General features: G+C 48.5%; 2 protein-coding genes across 8 annotated transcripts in view; one reads left to right on the forward strand and one right to left on the reverse strand.

The window, feature by feature from the left end:
• Positions 1–6,364, forward strand: part of tbcd (tubulin folding cofactor D) — a 125,938-nt gene extending 119,574 nt beyond the window's left edge. Inside the window, exons 35-40 of the mRNA XM_028818650.2 lie at positions 33–110; positions 573–662; positions 2,224–2,311; positions 3,054–3,163; positions 5,165–5,249; positions 6,208–6,364. Coding sequence (XP_028674483.2) covers positions 33–110; positions 573–662; positions 2,224–2,311; positions 3,054–3,163; positions 5,165–5,249; positions 6,208–6,219 — 463 coding nt within the window. The 3' untranslated portion in view covers positions 6,220–6,364. The remainder of the gene's footprint in view (positions 1–32; positions 111–572; positions 663–2,223; positions 2,312–3,053; positions 3,164–5,164; positions 5,250–6,207) is intronic.
• Positions 6,365–9,062: 2,698 nt separating this feature from the next.
• The window catches only part of b3gntl1 (UDP-GlcNAc:betaGal beta-1,3-N-acetylglucosaminyltransferase-like 1), a 202,296-nt gene continuing 189,112 nt past the window's right edge, over positions 9,063–22,246 (reverse strand). For 5 of the 7 annotated variants that reach the window (XM_028818654.2, XM_051918948.1, XM_051918950.1 and 2 more), the window contains 4 exons: positions 13,118–13,253; positions 12,719–12,787; positions 11,176–11,250; positions 9,066–9,518 (listed from right to left, as the gene is read on the reverse strand). In XM_028818654.2, the coding sequence (XP_028674487.1) occupies positions 9,438–9,518; positions 11,176–11,250; positions 12,719–12,787; positions 13,118–13,253 (361 nt within the window). In that variant the 3' untranslated portion in view covers positions 9,066–9,437. Of the gene's footprint in view, positions 9,519–11,175; positions 11,251–12,718; positions 12,788–13,117; positions 13,254–22,246 lie in introns of all 7 variants that reach the window. The other 2 variants (XM_028818653.2, XM_051918949.1) reach the window with 2 other exon arrangements.

Genomic DNA, 22,246 nt, shown 5'->3' on the forward strand with positions numbered 1-22,246 from the left:
CTAACTCCGTCTTTTCTGGTTTTTCTCCCCAGGGTGTCCATCCCCCTGCTCAAGATGCTCGACCAGATGTTAGCCAATGGATGCTTTGAGGTTTTCACAGCAGAAGACAAGTACGTCAGTCCCCTCCAGTCTGAGCCCTTTGTGACACGACTGAATGCACAGCCTGGTGTCGGACCCCCTTCTAAACACAGTGAGACACACACTGGTGCCACCTTCTCTGGCCCGTGTAGTCCTCTCCCCAGGTCTGTCCAAGCTGCTGATTTGCTGGCCTTTTTAACCCTTCACTTTCTGCTCCTGGCAATTAGTTAACAGAGCAGGCCTGAAAGCCCCTCAGTCGTTGAGCCCACCTTTAAGTGGTGACGCCGGCTGAACGACACCCACCTATACATCCAGGCCATCGCCATTCTGGGTGGACACTTGGCCTCCCTGACATGGTGGGCTGTCCTTCCCACCTTTCTGTTTTTACGCACTTGATGGTTTGTTTCTCGTCCTGTTGACCAGTGTGTGCCCATTTGGTTGGTGCCCTCAAACTGGGAGTCTCTCCGACTTAATGGCTGCACTTCTTCTTGCAGTCACAGCTTCAGTGTTGACCTGCTTGGGCTCTGCAAAGAGGAAATCAAGAAGTCCAAGGACATCCAGAAGCTTCGCTCCAGCATATCCGTGTGAGTAAAGGACTTGGGTGGGTGGGTGGCAAATGTGGCATGTTTCATAAGGAAAGCAGTACTGTACCCGACTGGGGAGGTAGGGGGCATCACAAATTTATGCTGTCATTGCTTTGTGCTCACGTTTTTACAAGATGAGCAGTGGTGGGACATTTTGACGAGCACATGCAAGTGTGACTTCCATGTGACAATAAGGACATGCCACTGTCCTGTCTGCTTCGCAGCCCTCTGTTGCCATGGAGGCCACCACTTGCTTATTATTTTTTTTGTTCTCAATCGTGGCAGTACGTCTAGGTGGGCCGTTACTGTACAGTGCAGTCCTGAACGATTTGGAGAGTGACACAGTTGTCATTCGTTGTCATTTGTGTGACTCTACCCAAGCATACTGGTAGGATGAGAGCTTTTAGTGTGGACTTCCAGCTCTGACTCGAGGGGATTTACACTTTGTATGTGTAGCCCCCCCTATTTGAGGCACCTGAACCACTGGCTTATTTGTGTTCCCTGGCCAGGTGTCATCAAGTCATACAAGAGCCACACTGGTGACACAAAGGGTAGCATTCTCATTTGGTACCTGCTGCTGCTGCTGTCACTCCACACGAGGACCAAAGAGGTGACAAGGCCAGTGCAGCACAACGACCTGAGGCTGAATGGCGGGTTTGGTACGCAACTAAAAAGGAATGGAGGTCCACGTAAGAGGTGTGCCTTCTTGGAGAAGATCATCAGGGCAACACTAAGGTCTACCCAAGAACACCTAGAGTGGGCAGAGACCAGGACCTCTGGACAGACGAGGTGAAGACCCCATAGTACCAGAAGCCACGTTTGAGGAAAACCAAAGAGAGCGTCTGAGCAGAAGAGCCAGACAGCAGCTGTAAAACACGGTGGGTGGACATGGTCAGGGTCCGGGCAGCTCACCGTCAGAGAACCCCCCCGGGAATTCTTCATTCTACCAGAGAGGGCTTGAGAATAATTTAAGACCACCTGTCAGATGATTGAAACTCGACCAAAAATGGGCCATGAACTGTGCCAACGACCCTAAACGTACCAGTAGGTCCACCAGGGAATGTCTGGTGAGAAAGAAATGGAGGCTTGTGATGGGGATTTTGGAAAAAGAAAAAAAAAAAAAAGACCCCCTCAAACATGACAAGAGCTGCATGGAGGAGTGACGTACGCTCTCCCAGTCGATAGACAGAGGAAACACCAACATGAGGGGGCCATGCCAGCTACTGGAGCCAAGGGTGGGCTTACGTTTTAATTGCGCCACCTTTACTTATTTATGGGGACTGTAAGTGAAGATCAGATCTTGATGAGTGCACATGCTGCATGTTAAGAAAGGCCACCACCATGTCCTGGGGGGGGGCTCTTACTTTGTCACATGACTCACACTTTTAATTCTCGTTTATTTTGTATGCCAGACATTTCTGCCAAGCTTGGTGTCCCCCGAGACTGGCACCTTTAAATGAACAGTGAATGGGAGACCCTAAGGGCACCGCGGGGTCCCAAACAACCCCTCGTTTAGTGCCTGCCCCCTTTTCCTCACTGCGTGTCACCTCTGCCGTTTCAGGTTTTGTGGACTGGTGCAGTTCCAGGGGGACATTAGGAAGAAGGTGCTTTTCCAGCTCTTGCTGCTCCTCTGCCATCCCTTCCCTGTGGTGAGTCTCGAGGGCTTCCTTGTGTTTTTAGGGGGAGTTCTGGGCTATGGCGTCACAACGGTCAGAGAAACGGAGCAGGGAGTGCACGCGAGACCCCCAGGCCGACCCGGCCCCCTCGAGCCAAGCGCTTTCATTTGTGCTTCACTGACAAATGGGTTGCAGAAGCAGCAGCTATTTTTAATGCTCACCTCTGACCCCGCCGGCCCTCCTTAGCGGGGTCGTGCTTTTGCGTGATTCCGGGGGCTCAAGGCGTGCTGCAGCACTAATGTGCTTTAAATCAGATGGATCATAAACCAATAAATACAAGTGATTTACACATCTTGATCCAATAAAAATCTTTCCATCTGCATTCCCCGTGGTCTTCGCTGCTCGGCACGGCATAAGCCCCCCATTGTTTTCTTGGCTGTAGCCAATGAGGCAGCTGTTCACGAGGAAACTGGAAGGCGTCCAGCGCAGCCCCACTGTGGTTCAGGGGGCCTTTTGCGGTGAGTGAGTGGGAGACTTTGTTGGCCCCCAGGGTACACCATGGGCACAACTTCAACCTCTTGGGGTCAGGCTGTTAGACCGGTTAGGGGCAGTTTTTTCCAGTCCCCTCCTTCCTGGCCAGTTGGGATTGGCTTGCAACGTCCACCACAGCAGGAGTCAATCTGCCCACCGGAGCTACAAGATGGTAGAGAGTGCTGGCGCCCAGCTGTGCCCCTCGACTTACTAGACTTTTCTATTTTTTCTTCTTTTCTTTCAGATTAGAACAACTACAGCCAGTCAGCTATACGAGACCCTGCTGATGTATGATGATGTCATTGAGCCCGAGGTGATAGATGAGGTGATGACGATCCTCAGTGACACTAACTGGTAAGATGATGGCCTTGGACACTCACTGGCAGGGCGTTGTACACTGAAGGGGCAAACACACGGGCACAGCAGACATCAAGCCGATTACGACAGACGACTTGGCCACCAGCTGGACACGGACGGACTGAAATGACTCCCCCTGCCAGGGCCGGGGTCCCGCTACGTGTTTGAGTCGGACAGAATGTCACATTACGCGATTTCAGGGGAGGTGTCAGGACTTCTCGGCACCGTTACTGTGACCTGTGAGTTGAGTGCCTCAGCTCGTGAGCTCGGCCCCCCTTTTACTTTGCTATGTTCTCTTGAGGTGTGACGCACATGAGACGTCAGCAGACGAGTCGCCCTTCCGTTTGTAAACTTCACAACGCAGACATTCTTCTTTCCTTCCGACCAAATCGTATCCGTTGTATTTCCAGCTGAGTGCCCCCTGGTGGTCACCTCTCATCCCTGCAGGAGCCCCACGGCTTGTTTGACTTTGTCATATGCTGAACGCAGAGCTCTGTGACTGAGTGAGAGACGTCACAATACACCGAGGGTACGGCTGTGCCTGGCGCCGAGGAGAACACTCGGCAAGGGGGACAACCAGAGCAACACACCCTAGTGGGAGAACTAGAGACCACCCTATAGGGGAAAATGGGCCAAACAGGAGTGAAAACCCAAAAAGATGAAGTGGTTCTCGTCGTCAAGCCAAAAGGGAACAAGCAGAAGCCTCCACCGACACATGTGGCGCCAGCTATCATGGCACGTTCAGGTCACTGCTCGCTGGTCTGCCCGATTTATACCCCACACTGCTATCGCATTCTCTCCTATCACGATTAGATTTTCTCCACTTTGATATTCCTGGTTTCCTTGGCCCACAAACATCCATCCGTTTTCAAACCTGTTTATGCCAGGCAGGGCTGTGGGGAAGCTGGAGCCCATCCCAGTACAAAACCGAAGACCCCATCTGAAGAGCGCGGTCTGCGTCAGGCTGACATATTTTAGCAAACTGCACCTTTGATGCCCACGGCCTGCCCTTTGCCAAGAGGCCTGACTTGTGTATTACTCATCCCAGTTTCGGAGTCAAGTCGTCTGCGTATTCTGATCTATTTTGCTGGAGGGCAGTGGGGTGCAGCGTCACCTCGGACGTGACTGGGATGAGTCAGGGCTGCTTTTTGTTTAAAGTCATGACTCCATCCTGCTGGTGACAGTTCAGCGGACGGCGAGGTCTATTCTCTCGTGTTGGTTTGGGTGGTAGGAGCGAGTGGGACGAGGTTCTGTTCCTCTTCCGTCCATCTTTTGAGTCGTCAGTCTCTTACAATGCGGTTCCCACATTATGTGCAAAACACGCACCTCTGCCCGGTTTGTCTTGGTTTTGTGCCCCAGTCCAGGAGAGTAACACACAGCGGTGGGCCAATCTGATCCTCTTTCTGTCCATCCCTCCAAAATCTGCCCTGGCAGACTCCTCTCGATTATCCCCTCGGTATTATGGAGGCTCGTAGGGTGACCCCCTCACATCTCAGGGGAATAATCAAACAAGGAGCAATCCGAAGAATTCACTCCCGTGAAATTAAGAGAGACCCTCATTCTGAAGAGAGGATAGCAGGACCAACTTCTTAAGCCAGTGAGCCCGCCCCCCCGTAATGGGGTGAAGGTGCTGGAGACCATACTGTGCCTCTGGCAGGCCAGATCTGACCGACTTAACTTTAATGACTAAATGTTGGTGAGGAGAAGCGGACGCTTGTGTGGGACTGCTGGTCAGTCTTACCTCTGTGGAGCAATTTTGTCCCACTTTAGATGACCCCGATGGCAGAAGCCCCTCTGCACTGCCTTAGAGGAGGTGAAAATACTTGCAAGTCCTAAGCTTGAAACACGTTGTGGGTTTGCATCGAACAGCAGTCAGGGGGTTTGGGCCGACTGGGGGACAGTCACCAGCAGCAGTGGGACCGCCAATGTGGCCCCTTCAGTGTTTGTGGAAGTGAGACCTGAATGTTCTTCATGCCATTTCTTTTGTTTTGTTTCTAGGGAAGCTGAACTGCCAGAGGTCCGAGAGCAAAGGAATCAGCTGTGTGAGCTGCTGGGGGTGCAGAAGCCCGTCTTGGGCACTCAGGTAAGGGGCAGTCTGAGCAATCGTGAAACATTTGCCTCTCGCCTCAACTGTCCATCGGAGGTGTCCTGTGGATCAGCCACGACCCGCTTGGCCCGGTGAACATACCTGTGCCAGTCAGGGCCCACAACGTCTGCTCAATTCCAATTGAATTCCTTGAGCTGGAACTGGAATTGAACTTCACCAACTTCCATGAATATTTCACTGGGAGGAGTGGCACAGATCAGTACAGTCAGCCACAGGTTGTCATGCAGGATCGATTCTCAAGGCCTGTTCATTTGTTTATTAAGAACATTTGAATGTTTTATGTTGTTAGTAATTGGATCAAAAACAGGGCTACCCCTAATGGAAGGCCCACCTGGCCGGTACCACAGGGGAGACTGGAGCCAGTTATGAAGTAGCAATCCAGACAGGACCCTGGGCAAAGCCTCGGAGTATTGTGGGCGGCCAAGTGTGGACTCCACAGCTGTCTGCCCTCTCGGCTCCAAGGCCTTCCTGCTTTCAGAGCCACCTGCCGCTCAGGAGTGTGGGCAGGACACCCGGCCCTGGTCTGGGGGCGTCTGCTGGCCTGACTCGGGCGTGTGGATCACTTGGCACAACTCGCACACCATTCCCTGGGCAGCCCCTGCCCCTGTGGATTGCATATTCAGTGCCTGAGCCATACAATGATGAAATATGACAATAAAACATGAACAGGGGGCACAGCAGTCAATGCATTTGATGTTCTTGTGCCAAAAAGTTTATTTAAGCAGCAAGAACCGATAAATAGAAATGTCCTTGTGTCACAGGCAAGGAATCCCCTCTGGACCCTGCCCTTCTCTGCTCGACAACCTCACAATAAGCAGCGGCCCTTGAACCCCAAGTAGCGGGCTTAATTACAGCTGGACAGACCACTCTCTCAAGTTGGCATGGGTGTTGGCAGCAATGCCAGACTGTTCACTCCTGTTCTTTTCTTTTACAGAAACCGTCCTAGTCAGAGATGGAGTCTGACCCACGGGCCCCTCGTGCTGCTGCTGCCCGCTGGACCGTGATGAGGACTGCTTTTTTTTTTTTCTTTTTCTTTTTTTAATGTAAAGCCTTTGATTTCAAATTAAATTGTTGTACTCGCCTGGAGCAGGTAGGACAGTGCCATCCTTCAATGTTGTGCTGCATTTTCTGCCCCCCTTGAACCTCTGAAGAGCTCGAGCTTTGCAGTGACACGGAGGTCTGTGGTCTCAACTCACCATCCGCTCTCAGGTGGTGGTACAGGACGGGCACGGCCAAGGCAGGAAGATGCCCTCAATGGACACTGAGTAAGTGGCGTGTGCCTGATGACCCGATACCCCCAGAGAGCTGTTGGGTCAGAGGTCAAGAGGGCACTGTGCCCATCAAGGCCCCAGTTAGCGCACATCTGGAGGTTTAACGTCATCCCGAAGAAGACCTTCAGTGTCAGATTTTGATGAGCCTAAACACACAATGAGCAGCCAGCCAGGCAGTTTGGGCACAAATGAGTGTAAAGAAACTCAAAACTTAGGGTCAGGCTGATGTGCTGCGCAGGTCGTTGACTTAACGTGTCCTCAACATTCAAACTTGGAGCGGACGTTGGCCTCCACACACACACGCAGTACAACAGTGGCAGTATGACTGAGAATTCAATGCGTTCCGCTAGATTCCAGTCCAATGTATTTCTATACATTTCAGAGTGCAACTTACATTTTTTTATTTGTTAAAAATACTGCTAATCGATGCGATTTTAATATAATTAAAACACTGAACCCCTCGTCAAGGCTTCACTTCTCAAACAGATTCAACTGCAGGTGTTCGTCTCACTTGAACCGACAAAATCACAGCTTCGCTCACCGAGACGGCACAAGAAACGGAGCACCGGAGTTCTGCAGTCAATAGGACTACACGTTTATGTCACATGACTTACAAAGGAGAAACTCTGAGGAGCCCCCCCCCCCCCCAAAATAAGTGACACGTAATGCAAAGGCCATTAAACGTCATCAGCTGTGTCACTGTGATTGGCTCGTGAGCGGCGTGGCGCTCTGGTGGTCTACACCTCGACTCTGCTGTGCTTTCTGTTGCTCGCTGCCAAACAAACGTAAATAGCTGATGTGCCCGCCGTCCTGTCCTGTTTGCACTCAACTTGCCAATCAGATGGAATTGCACAGCATTCTGGGTAATTTCTTTGGGCTGCAGGCTCTCCTACTGTCTTCAGTGCACATCTAAGGCCACTGGCAAAGTTCTAAGGCAACAATACACATACACAAAAATCACACTTCTGGTTCCCTTTCACGGCCTCATGTTGTCTCTTATGTTTTTCACTAATTTTTCAAATCCCAGTAAGACGGCTTTCTCAAACTCCCTACTGGAAGAAGAACTTCATTCGGTTTTCCCGATCACCTGGCTACACACAACATATAAACTTCCCCTTGGGACAAATCAAGTGCCTCTGTCAGCCTACCCCTCACACAGCTTGACGTCAAACCTCCAGCAGGGGTCACTGCAGCTCAACCTCTCGCCACTGAGCTCCTCTTTCTCCCCGTTGAACCCACGTGTGGCCGCCTGGCACTCCTGGATGTGCCATCAATTCGTGTGAATGTCGCATGACTGCTCCCCTTCATGGACAGTGGAGCTCTGAAAGAAATGCCGCAAATCTAAAAAATGACCTTTATATTAGAATAAATATATCATTTACAGATAATGTTCTTCACTTCATATAATCAGTTGTTTTCCCCACCCGATACACATTATTTTTAATGTAGTCGTCTGATTCGGTGCTGCTATGGATGGTCATCCATCCATCCATTTTCCAACCCGCTGAATCTGAACACAGGGTCACGAGGTTCTGCTGGAACCAATCCCTGCCAACACAGGGCACAAGGCAGGAACCAATCCCGGGCAGGGTGCCAACCACCGCAGGACACACACAAACTGGGATTAATGTGAGGCAGGAACAGCTCAGGCCAAAAACCCGTTAACTAAAGGGAGATGGTCAGTTGGCCCCCTTCTTGGCCCGCTGGTCCCACCTGAATGATCCTAACTGTAGCACTGCAGTTTAAATCGCGTAGTGCTGGTCACGACTCCATTATTATTGTGTCACACCTGTTGTCCATTATCTATAATCCTTTTTTACATTCTGTCCTCCGTTTCTCTGCAATAAGGTAGCCAGTTTGTATTTAAGTACATTTTGTATCAAAGGGGGGCTGACTGGGGGTCCTGCTCAAACTTACCTGTGAGGTTCCCACACCCACTGACTGCTTTTCTGTACCCGCTGGCCCAGTGGCAGACACTCCCACTCCCTCTTATTCTGCTCAAATGTTAAATTCTTGAATTTTCTGCTCTCTTTGTTCCAATTGACATTTTGTTGCCCCACCCCCACCAAACTCCATCTACAAGAAATGGTTTGGCTGAACTTGACACATCAACTTTATTTCAGAGCAACCCTTACAGAAAAATGAACCATCTTACTTATTAGGGTCACCTCCTATATGGCGCCTTTGATGTAAAGCCCTTCACATACCCAGTACAGGTACAGGCGCTGGCTGAGTCAACAATGGGATTTGAACCCGGGACTTTCCGGCTTACAGTCTGCTCACATCAGGCAGGTGGGGCCCACCAGCTGGGCCAGTCATCTCCTGAAGTGGTCTGTGATTGAGTTGACTGTTCTGAGGAGTGGGCCGCTAAAAGTTCCTTTTGTGTGCAACAATTTCAAATTGTTATATAAAGTCAAGCAGGAGTACCATGAGGCCCGGGAGGGGGGGGTCTGAGGTGCGCAGTATTGCATTGAAAAACTAACATCTGATTATTACCATCAAATAATAGAAAACTGGCACTGTGTTATACAGTATGTAACAAATGTGACAAAGCCATTTAATTAACCTAAAACACAGATGACACAAGTGACACCAAATGACAATGACAAACAGAACAGGAACAACAGAAGTAAAATAAAATCTCCTTGGTGGTCTGTTCATAAAGAGCCTTACATACCCCAATGAGCCGGTGGGCATCTACCTCAACATTGTGGAGGACACCACTGCTGGAACATCAACCACCAGACAGAGGGGGGTCTCCAGGTCAGCCCAATGGGAGACCCTGAGCAGCGGTTCATAAAGCCTGGCATTATGCCCGCCAGTCTTCCCAGATTGCTGCTGGGTCTGTGACGCCGTATGGCTCTCCTCTCCACTGTTCTTCACTACCGGGGTCTCAGCTGAAGTGGAAGTAGTCGCGCCCTTCCTCCAAGTTCAGGGAGTGCAGGTTCTCCTCCAAAACTCCACCTGTCATGTCCTGCGAAAAACAGAGACCAGGGTGTGTCAGATAGCACCGTAAGACAAAGCAGAAGCAAAGCCTCCAGATAATGAGCTCACTTGGCATGAAGAACATGAAGAACCAGTAAGCAAGCAACACACAAGTCATGAGTGAATCACAGCCTGGGCCCGAGCTGAATGTGCGCCAGAGCCCGTAAATCCATCAGCCATCCTCTAATTCCTGTCGCCAAACCCTAGTGCCGCCCCCTCCAAGGTCTCCCCTCCTGGGTTTCCTGATCGTTTTCAAGTATTAAACAACAATTCTGCATCCTCAAAGAGAATCTCCAACAATGTGAAGCTGAGGTGGTGCCTCATCCTGACGATCTTTCACATTATATGCTTACTTTAACTTCTTACTCTTTATCTGTCCATCCATTGTTTGCACCTGCCTTCTCCAATTCAGAGAGACGTGAGGTGCCAAGCAGGAACCAGCCTTGGCCAGGAGGCCAGTTTATTGCAGGCTCCTTGGCACAAATGCTGTTGCACATCAACTTCCTCTGGATGGAGAATAAAAACTGAGAATGGGCAAACTCCTCACACCACACATCCACCCTGTGGACTCAAACCCAATGGAAGGCAGGACTCCTAACCACTGCATCACCATAACAATTCAAAATGACAAACGCGTTTAATATAGCGATTTAAAGGGGAGGGTTGGGGGGGGATTGGGGACACATGAAACACCATTAACATGTAGTAGGCACCTGTGCCCTCACCACACATCAGCTATTAAGTGGTGAAGGGTGTGAGAGAGAGAGAGACAATCAGAGACAGAAGATGAAGAGGGGGCTAGCATGTCCAGGACTGTGGGGTACACCCAACCCTACCGTACTGCACCTCAGATTAGTGTCTCATTTTTACAGAACACTGTGATCCACGCACAGACACAGGGTATGCGCCCCCTGCTGGGCTCCTCAACACTTCTTCCACTACCACTCAAACAACTTCACCCCGATGGTGCCCAACTACTCGCCCCACTGTATGCCCTGCGTTTCTCCCTAAATCTTTCATCCCCCAACGCCCAGCAGGGGTCAGCAAAAGGTCAGTCTATCAATAGCTTGAGGGGACATGTTGGGAGAGACACTTCCTGTTTCAAGATCACTAAGCCTCCAGCTGTGCGATGCCAGGCTACTTAGAGGTTGGAGCTCAAAGTCCCCGCTGGCAGCACCACAGAAAGACATGGTCAGCATTAACTGGTTCAGTTAAAGGGTCCCTTCTCTTCCCATGCTTTAAAGCACAGGGGCAACAAGTGTCTGATATGGCACCCCCTGGTAGCTACTCCTCCTCTTCCCGGAGACAGCAGCAGCACGAATCAAAGTTGGGGTCTCTAGATTACATAACTCTTTGATCCAATGGTCCGCTGGGGTGTCTTATCACAGCCACCATTACACCAAGTAAACAAGCATTAAGATTGAGCCCCCACAATACAGTACAAGTATAAGGGGGCCGAGAGTTGAGGAGGAGAAACGGCTGTGGCAGAAGGGAGAATCAGCAGAGAGGACAGAAGACGCGGACGACACCACAACATACAAACAACTGTGCCAGGGGCACACAAAGAGTGCAAGTGACAAATGGTGTCATCAGCGCCGTGGCTTATCTGAGCCCACCTTTCATCCCAGGACTGGCAGTTCACTTACCAGCTTGACGCAGACGATGTAAGGAGGGCTGCTGTCTTTAAAATGCCGGATAGGAATCCTGGGCTTTGGTCTCTCCTAGGGAGCAAAATCCAAAAAGGACACATCACTGCATGACAAGACACAACGGTTTCCTCTTATGTCACAAGTAGAGACCCTCTGTCAAATATCCAAATCGAACAGTGGGCACAATAAGCTGCTGCTATAGGAAATGCAGATGGACCCCCAGATGAAGGAACAGGAGGTTCAGTTTCTGCAGAAAGACATTTAGCGCACATGAATGAATGAACAGGGTGTGGACTGTAGGGGGTATTTGCGTATCATCGTGTATCGTCACATATCGTCGAACCCAACTGAAAACCTGAAAGACGAAAGTAACAAAAGCAGACGAACAGTCAAAGCCTGAGGGTCGAAACTAACAAAGACCCTAAGCCTTCCTGTTTACCCCACTGGCTTGTCACCCATCAAGCAAGGGTCCTTCCCAAATCTAAGACCCCCATATACCGAATGCAGGGGCTTTATAAGCCTGGCTCCAGATACCCTTTACAGCGGCCAGCACGTACCCTTGAGGAGCTCCCCTTAAGCCGATGTCACATTACGTGATGTTTTTACGTGGGACCTGTCAGACTTGCACTTGTTGATCTCGTCACCACACGGTGTCAAACTGCATGACTGAAGATGGCAGCCCATGTCACATTCACTGACTGAGCACTCGTGCACGCCCCTTTCTCTGATAGCCAATAGCGTGCTGACAGAGCCAGCGAAGTATGAAGGGTTAATGAACGTGCAGTGGGTTCAGCAGTGACCCCTGCCCTTTCTTTCTATCCTGTTATGGTCTGTGAAATACGAGACATCAGACAGACGAGCTTCTCGTCAGTCTGTGAGCTTCAAACCCGCGTGTTCCTCATTCTGCGTCGCCACATTCTATGTATTGTGAGTCCGGCTGAACCCTCTCTGGTTCTCACCTCTCACCCCTTTGACCAGAGAGTCACATCAAACCTGTTCCATTTTATCCTAATCAGTCACAGACCAGTTGGCCTCGGTCATTGGGAATGTCATATTAGACGTCCGTCTTCACAGGAGAGCACCACCACTTTAGTGGCACCGGGTCCACTTGCAAACTTCCCACACTACAGAGTGTGCCCGGGTGTGGCCAGACTGTCTGTCCCGTCCTTTACTCGCGTGAATCTGATACCACCCCCTCGTGCCATTAACAAGGATAACAAGTTTATTGTGACCTGTCTTGACTTTCACAAGGGGGACCCCTGGTACGACACTCGTTATCTCAGTCCCCACTAACAGGACGTGTCTGCAGCTTATTCAGTGTTTGGTAACCAGAGATGTCCCACCGGCCTCTTGGCACACGCCAGCTGGCAGTCTGAATGGTGTTGTATGCTGATGTGCTTGAATTTCCTGAGGGGCAGAAGGCAGTTTAAAAAAAAATAAAGTGTATATGGAGATCATCCTGTTGATAAAAGTGGTGACAGCAGAGCTCACTGGCAATATGGCTACCCCTGCACAGGACATGCGACGTCTGCTTACTGACCTCCGACTCCTCGTAAGTGTAGTAGCCCTTCTTTATCTTGTTCTCATCAACGTCACAAAAAGCAGTGACCTAAAAAATAAAATAAAAAGAACATCTCATTAGCATGAGCACCTTTGTCTCAGAGTTCCTTCATATTGTGTCACAACGTTAGGCAGAGGCAGGAAGCTGTGAAGATGCCCCACCACACCAGGCTCAAGTCTGCAGAGTGAAGTTCAAATGGCTGACCCACCGTCCCACACCTTGACAGCAAGAGCACAAACCTTCATCCATTTATTTAAAATGAGGGCCAGTTGAATGTCCCACTGTCCCCTTTTATTAAAAAAAAGTGCCGCCCCCCCCCAACCCCATAATCCACCACACAGAATGCCCTTCAAGATGCTTTCACCTTACAAGGCCTACCTTTTTCTGATTGGCTGGAGACAGGCTGCGGTACAGCTTACGGCCCTGCTTCCCAGCATTCCAGATGGTGAAGGCGGTCCACTTGGTCAAAACCTGCTCTTGAAGGAATGCGACCCGGTGGTTCCAGATGGTATCCCTGAAGACAGAGGGGCAGCGTCTCAGTGTGATGACACCACACGTCAGATGCCACATCGGCGGGGCCATGAAGCTCCACCAACGGTCACAGCGGATTTAATAAACTTTGCACTCACATGAGTGTGTGTGTGACCTGCTTATCGGGACTGTTCTTTCATATCCTATATCCTATTATTATTTTTTAAATTTTATTTCTTATGCTTATTCCTTGTTTCCATGATTTTGCTGCGCCTTTCATATTTCTTGGACTCAGTCAGGAGAAACCCGGACAAAGAGCTCTGAGAGATTTGTAGCACAGTAGGGTGAAGTTCTGACTTACTGAACCAAAACGGTGTTACCTTAAGGTTATTAAAAAAAATGCCACCCCACCCTGGCACGTGAGGACCCCACTCCCACTCCACCTCTGAAATGCTGCCCCTCCTTAACCTTCCATCCTCCAAACCTCTGCATGGTCCGATGGCACCTGGAGAAGAGGAGGCCTGGAGCACCAAGTGTGAGACAGAAAGGAATGAGCGGCCAGCAGAGTGAACGGGAACAAAAGTGCTGAGTGCAGGAGTCGAGCGTTAATTAAAAACACATCGGCGATGTGGAAAGCCCCCGATTTCAGAAAGAATTTCCTTCCACGTTCTGTTTGCATGAAATTGCCCTGCCAGCTGCAGAAAATGAAAGGCTGAACAAAGGTCAGAAGATTTCAAACCACGGAGATAGAAAAATAGAAGAAAAAAAAAAAGGAAGATGCACTTGTGTGCAACTCTGATCAGAAATCGGTCAGAGCACCACCACTAAAATAACGTTGTGGCAGCTGCCAGCGAGGAGCATGTGTCATGATGGGGGACCTCTGCTCAGACCCCAAAGAAATCAGGAAATGTCTCCGGCTGAAATTTTCAAGAAGGCCCAGCGAGTCAGTCGAATGGCTGTGCCCAGCGCCCTCGCTCTTTTGTTAAAGACGGCTTGGCAGATTCAGCACTTGGTGAAGCGGCCCACCCAAGTTGTCACACGAGACTCTGTCATCATTTCACTTTATAACGCCGATCCAGAAGGTGCCCTGTGACAAGAACTCCTTTACAAAGGGAGGTCAAGTCCACCTCCAGCATCTCCATCAGCAACATGGCTGCAACACCTTGATGTACCGCTCAGCACGGACAATCCAGAGAGTGCGGATTAATAAAATGACAGCAGGGAGGTTGACCTTTTAGCAATAAGAAACGATCCAAAGCTGTGGAATGATCTGATCTCCAGTCTCAGGATGAAGACACGCGGCTTTCATCGGCCAAACCTGACCAGCTGTGTAGATCGGCTGCAGCCCCACTGCAACTTGGACTTGGTGTTCTTGGGGTACCTGGGCTACGTGGAGCTCATGGTTGCTAGTACTTCTGCAATCCAGCAGATGTCACTATTTTCGGCACAATCAGAGAGAAGCCTCAGATGTTTCATGGGGCTTCGTCTGCCCATCACTGCAGTAACATTCTCATCACATCATAGAAGTGACCGAGTCAAGGGTGCAGGCCTCTGCAAGAAGAACTTCCATGAAATGGTCCCGGTTGAAGCACAGACACCGGACTTGTGCTACAGACGCAGCCGGTGGGGTGAAGGAGCTGGGTGGGCCATTGCACCACACACGTCACTGGAGAAGTGGCCTGATTTGGGGTCAGATTCCACATTTCCAACAGTTGTTCAGTGATTGTTGATCTCCCCCAGTTACCCCCATAATGTGAGGTACTCAGGGATTTATCCTAAACCCCCCCCCCCCCCCCCCAATATCTGCTTATAGGGCATCAAAGCCACCCCCAATTTTAACTCAAAAAAAATGAAATGACTTGAGGGGTGCAGCTTGGGTGTGACAAGTTTTCGTGTGGAATTCATTCTGAGATCAAACGTGAGAAGATGAGTGATAAGCTGAAGAACTTGGGGAGCCTCTTTCTCCTGAATGTGGAGGTCGATTCTATCTGACATCACCAATATGTTTGCTTGTAAGTTACGATTTTGTTGGAAAGAAACTCTGCAAGATGCCAGGTTCAGAGCCAAGACTCTCCGACTCACGAGTGTGTATCCATTACGGTCCAATCTTCTAGTGCAGGGGTCCTCAATTCCAGTCCTGGGGGGCCGCAGTGGCTGCAGGTTTTTTGTTCTAACCCGGTTGCTTAATTAGTAAGTAATTCTTGCCAATAATTTAATTTCATGGCTTGTTTGTGCTTTAACTCTGCTATGTCAGGTCATTCTCATATCCTGGATTTTCTTCTCCTTTCTAAGGATATCATCCAAATGATTATAAGGCCAAAATGGACGAGTAACTCTAAGTCCTTCACTTTTTTCTCTTCAATTTCCTTACAAGTATTTAATTAAACCCAATAGTGCCTAATAAATACACACATAGGTGTAAATGATAACCAGCTAAATGGAGAAATGCTGGTCTCTTTTGTCATTTGCATGTTGTTATTAATTAGGAGCAATTAAAAACCAAGAATATAGCAGTTTAAGACTAAAATAAGCAATAAGGGTTCAAAATCTTAATGAGCGAGACAACTAAAGTGAAGCAGGAGAGACACCTGAGCAATAAGGGCTTCTTATTAAGCAATTGGGTTGGAGCAAAAACCTGCAGCCACTGCGGGCCTCCAGGACCGTGATTAAGGACCACCGCTCTAATGTGTGCTCCAATAACTGAAGGCGGACCTGAGGAGGAAAGAACTGGTGATGTGAGAGGTCTCAGTACTGGTCCAGCACGTGTACTTCCACCACCCTTTAGATCTGAAGCCACCTTACCTTTCAGGTCCAGGCTACGGCCGCACTACTGCCATCCGCGTCACTGAGGAATGTAGCAGCAGCAGCAGCAACAACAACAAGACGCACTTCCTTTGAAACAGCTTGGTACACAGAGAGAAGGAATTCTGCAGCAAGACCCCAGATGCCGAGCATACTTGGATGTGGAGTGACAGAAAGAGCAACAACCAGCAGGGCTCACCCGCGCGCCCCGAGGCTCTGCCCACTCTTGTGCTGGGGGTTCATTTTATTTCGTGTCATTGAAGATGGCCTCAACTGGCAATTCTGTCACTTGTTTTTATTATGTAAATAAGGGGGGGGGGGGGGGGGAGTTAAAAATCAAAACCTAAAAAGCTAGCAAACCGCTTGGTACAATAAAAACTTTGAATTTCTCTTCCTTATTGAAGGTGACATAAAGGCCAGCCACCGACCGTCACATAACACAACTTTAAGACAACGTGCCGCTGTAACACCCACCTAAGCCTTCTGCCTGACCACGTGTATCCCCTTCATAGCGACAGTCGATCCTTTAAACACGAATCACGTAGCACCTCAAGATGGATCCACTGACATGCCCATGACCTCGGTTTACGCCATTCAATCTGCACAGCCACCACAAAGAACAACTCTGGCTTTTCTGAAAGTGAAGTGGTATGAAAAAGGTGAGCCTAATAAAGTAGCCACAGAGCCTAGAAATGCCAATCACAGTTGTTCCTGGTCTATGCCACAGTACATTTCAGCATTGTTTAGCAGTGCCTGGCATGTGGTTAACTGGACAGCATCTACTGTCAGCTCTGCGATCAACAAGCCGACACATGTCACCCTGTGGGTACGCAGCTGCAAAATGCAGTGGGCCAAGTCAATACACCACAAGACACTCAGGCAAACTCAAATATGTCGCTGCCCATGACACCTCAAGTGCAAAAACGGAACGTGGACAAGGCTAACACCCCCGAGTCCATTATTAAACTGATTTTCCCTCCCACCGCCACCTTCTTCCAATAACCAGTAAACCAAACCCAAACCCAAACGAACACCACCATCCCAACTGCATCACCAACTTCTACCACATCAACTAGGATGGCCAGTGACAAGTACACCAAGTGTTACCAAAGCAGGTTACAGTTGTGCTTGAAAGTTTGTGAACCCTTTAGAATTTTCTATATTTCTGCATAAATATGACATAAAACATCATCAGATTTTCACTCAAGTCCTAAAAGTAGATAAAGAGAAACCAGTTAAACAAATGAGACAAAAATATTATACTTGGGTCATTTATTTATTGATATTACATATTTGTAAGTGGCAAAAGTATGTGAACCTTTGCTTTCAGTATCTGGTGTGACCCCCTTTGCAGCAATAACTGAACTAAACGTTTCCGGTAACTGTTGATCAGTCCTGCACACCGGCTTGGAGGGAATTTTCGCCCATTCCTCCGTACAGAACAGCTTCAACTCTGGGATGTTGGTGGGTTTCCTCACATTAACTGCTCGCTTCAGGTCCTTCCACAACATTTCGATTAGATTAAGGTCAGGACTTTGACTTGGCCATTCCAAAACATTAACTTTATTCTTCTTTAACCATTCTTTGGTAGAACGACTTGTGTGCTTAGGGTTGTTGTCTTGCTGCATGACCCACCTTCTCTTGAGATTCAGTTCATGGACAGATGTCCTGATATTTTCCTTTACAATTCTCTGATATAATTCAGAATTCATTGTTCTATCAATGAAGGCAAGCCATCCTGGCCCAGATGCAGCAAAACAGGCCCAAACCATGATACTACCACCACCATGTTTCACAGATGGGATAAAGTTCTTATGCTGGAATGCAGTGTTTTCCTTTCTCCAAACAAAACACTTTTCATTTAAACCAAAAAGTTCTATTTTGGTCTCATCAGTCCACAAAACATTCTTCCAATAGCCTTCTGGTTTGTCCACGTGATCTTCAGCAAACTGCAGACGAGCAGCAATGTTTTTTTGGAGAGCAGTGGCTTTCTCCTTGCAACCCTACCATGCACACCATTGTTGTTCAGTGTTCTCCTGATGGTGGACTCATGAACATGAGCCAATGTGAGAGAGGCCTTCAGTTGCTTATAAGTTACCCTGGGGTACTTTGTGACCTCGCCGACTATTACACGCCTTGCTCTTGGAGTGATCTTTGTTGGTTGACCACTCCTGGGGAGGGTAACGATGGTCTTGAATTTCTTCCATTTGTACACAATCTGTCTGACTGTGGATTGGTGGAGTCCAAACTCTTTAGAGATGGTTTTGTAACCTTTTCCAGACTGATGAGCATCAACAACTCTTTTTCGGAGGTCCTCAGAAATCTCCTTTGTTCGTGCCATGATACACTTCCACAAACATGTGTTGTGAAGAGCAGACTTTGATAGATCTGTTCTTTAAATGACACAGGGTGCCCACTCACACCTGATTGTCATCCCATTGATTGAAAACACCGGACTCGAATTTCACCTTCAAACTAACTGCTAATCCGAGAGGTTCACATACTTTTGCCACTCACAAATATGTAATAGTCGATCATTTTCCTTAATAAATAAATGAGCAAGTATAATATTTTTGTCTCATTTGTTTAGCTGGTTTCTCTTTATCTACGTTTAGGACTGGAGTGAAAATCTGATGATGTTTTAGGTCATATTTATGCAGAAATACAGAAAATTCTAAAGGGTTCACAAACTTTCATGCACAACTATACTTCAGTAGTTCATTGGTTAGTTTGTTAATCATAAGCTCGTTATTTAGTTAGTTTGTTACTTTGCTAGTTTGGTTCTGTGTTACTTCGGTGGGTAGTTTGCTAGTTTTTTTCAGTACTTCGCTAGTTAAGTTTATTCAAATCAACGGACACTTTGTTTCTTTCCATCCATGAACCCACCAACCCATCCATCCTTCACACTGCTCAGTTTCTTTCAGGGTCTTGGTATACAGGAGTTAGTCCACTCTCCCGGTGTTTACAGGGTTTTACCCTCTTAATATCCCCAGTGATGTGCAGGTCAGGCTAAATGGTTTCAGACTGTCCCAGTGTGGGTGTCCTGCTTTGTGAACAGCTCGACCCAGCTAGATACATGTGACCCTGAATTGGTGGGGAGGATGGGATTCACTTCACCTCACGTGAACTCGTTCCCACCGGCTGGCTCTGGTGAATTGCTCATTGTGCTTGGAGAACTTCAGCATCCCAGTCTGAAAAAGAGGCGACTTCCAGACAAGTTCTTTCCTGCCCGCTGCAACCAAAAGGGAAACAGAGGACTGAATCCAGCAGACCACAGGGTTGCTCGTGTGCACCAGCCCATTAAGACTGGTATGCCCACCCCAAACCCCCCTGCTGCCGCCACTGCCTCCTTGCCATTACTGTACTGCTTGCTTTCCTTGATCTTGCATTCCAAATGAAAGGAATACCAGCCAAGTCTGTTTTTGATCAATGACTGACACTTCTGAAGGAGGAACGACGGCCCCACTCTGCACAAAGTATGAGTAGCATGCGAGACAACAAGAAACACAGTCAACGTGACCCCAGTGGAGGGGAGCAGAAGGGCTGATCCCCCACCAGCACACAGGCGCCATTTACTTCTTTTTGACATTTCACCCCACCCTGCTTCATCCCCACTGAGCTGTCCACATGCAACTCATTTGAAAGTTAATTTTAGAAGACCAGTTTCCCCAATCCTATGAAAAATTATCGCCAGAGCAGATTCCCATTAAAGAAAAACCATCATGAATTCAAACCGAGCAAGCTTGGCGAACTGCTCCACTAAGCCAAGACCATCTGTGAAAACACAAAGGGGGCAGTGCTGCAGACTTTCATTTTAGATTAAACTTTGCTGTCCGGTGGCAAAACTTCAGTCAGCTACACAATCTGGGCCATCAAATCGTTCAAACAAAACTCTCCTCCTCTCAGCTTCTGAGAAGCACAAAACTCATTTCAGGAGCTGACTTATGGTGACACCAAGCAGGGTTCCATTATGAGCCAACACAGCCGAGCCGCAGCTTCTCACGTGCTGATAAAATCTTACGGCACGAAGGAGGCAGCAGCAGCTTCAGCTTTTCTCAGAACTCTAACTGCTGACATCTTGACTGACAAAACAGGATGCTCTGGACAGCAACAGAGGTCCTGCATGCGTCATGTCCCACACGTGGTCGCAGAAGATGACGAGGTGACAGGACACACTCAGACCTGCTGGATCTAAGTGAGGCTCACAGGAGGCCGGGACCCTGTCTGAGGAGCACCAAGTGTGGGGCAGAAACCTGCCTGGGGTGGGCTGCCAGTCCACTGCAGGTCCAGTCAGCACAAAGCTACACCTACGGTGGGGGATGGGGGAATGACGCGGGATGCTATGGAGCTGGCAGCTGAACTGATCAGAACATCATTGGTGATGTGGGAGAAAAACAATGGAGCATCCAAAATAAACCACCTTAAACAAAGGGAGAACATGCAAACTCCATACTGAATATAACAAGCATTATTACGGTGGACACCAAGTATTAATGACATGTCGGATCATTTTCTAACCTGCTTAACCCAGACCTGGGTCACTGAGGGGCTGGAGCCCATCCCAGCTAGCATAGGGCACAAGACAGAAACCTTCTGAGATCTTCTTAATCCCATTCAGGGCAGCACTTGGCACAAGCTGCAAGTCAACCCAGGAGAGGGGTGCCAGTCCATCACTAGGCTCACCCATCCAAAACCAACTTGAAATTGCCACTAAGCCTAACCTGCACATCTTTGTGGACATGAGAGGACAACAGGAGGAAAGCCCAAACAGATCCAGAGCAAGAAACATGCAAATTCTACAGGATGATGGCTGAACAAGTGACCTGAACCCAGGAGATTCAGGTAGCAGCACTTACCAATGTCACTAACTGCCACTGCTGTGCACTGTTCCAGTTCCAAGAAGGCCAAGTGTCCCTTCATCTAATGACTGCAGATCAATGATGCTCAATGTCCCAGTTTCTACTCTGTAAACATTTTAATACCCACAACCCCATAGCTGCTCACTTCTGGGTTGTTACCTAGCAATGTGGTAGTTCCACAAAATGGTGGCATCCATGAAAAGAAAAATGGTGCTGGAAAAGATGGCAAAATAATTCAATCAAATGAAATAAATTCCAATTAGGGAAACTGTTGAGAACTGGAATCTGCATATTCACAACCCTAAAATGAATCCTGAAAAGGAGCACCCAAGTACTACAAGAATGTAAAATTACAAGGGAACATTATAACAACCAGGGGAACTCTGGAAGGACTTCCCTCAGCATGTTTCACGTAAGGTCTGCTCTATTCATGCCTTTAAATGTAAACCTGGGGCACAACCGGGCAGATGTAACCACATCTTACTGGCACAAGCCTGTTATGAGACGGCAGCAGTGCTCTCTTTATTATCCAGGCCTGACGTTTTTGTCTATTACAGTCTTCGGACTGTAATATTTATATCTTTCTTTCTTGAGCTTCTGTAAAGTTTTCATTTTCCACATGGGGACAAAACAGGTTTGATCTTATCTACAGACCTTCTGGTGACAGAGGAGGAGTTGGGAACAACATTCAGTTAAAAAAATGTATACGGAAGCAATGCCTCTGATAACCTGGAATCAATGGGGTCGGAGAAAGGCCAAGAGGTTTGGAGTGACTGCAAGGTCACCAAAAAAGAGAGCACAAGTGGAGAAACCAAAATGGCACAAGAAGGGGATCTGCACTCTCACTAGTGCAATTCTAGTTCAAGGCGATAGAGACTATGGTGATGTCACTACTGAGGAATTGCTCAGGGTGCTGCTCTCCTTCCTACCCATCATTTTTCCTTAGATGGCATGGCTGAGTCAATTACAAGCATTGAGTTCAACCTCTTAGCTAAACACACCTTTACTTAGCCAATGGCTGATCTGGACACCTGTGATGGAGCTTTCCAGCATGACTGTGAGCGTCTCTCTCAGCCTTGATATACTTGTGCCAACACCGCTGCTGATCCAGGTCACAGTGCCATTTGTGTCTGATGAGGAATTGCTGAGGGTGGTTTATTCCCTCCCTTTCTGGTGGTTATCGTATCTGAGGCAGAGTGGCTGGCACATGAACACAAGACACAACAATTTACTGCTTGGCTAAATGGAAACCCCCATCATTTGGTGGTCGACATGGCCACTTAGCAGTGACAGAGATTATACAACAATCTTCCTCAGGTTCACTGTGTGAGCCCCACCAGTTCCAGGACAGAAAGGTGTATAGCAAGTATGAGTT

The sequence above is a fragment of the Erpetoichthys calabaricus genome, chromosome 14 (assembly GCF_900747795.2).
Source record: "Erpetoichthys calabaricus chromosome 14, fErpCal1.3, whole genome shotgun sequence".
Classification (NCBI taxonomy): domain Eukaryota; kingdom Metazoa; phylum Chordata; class Cladistia; order Polypteriformes; family Polypteridae; genus Erpetoichthys; species Erpetoichthys calabaricus.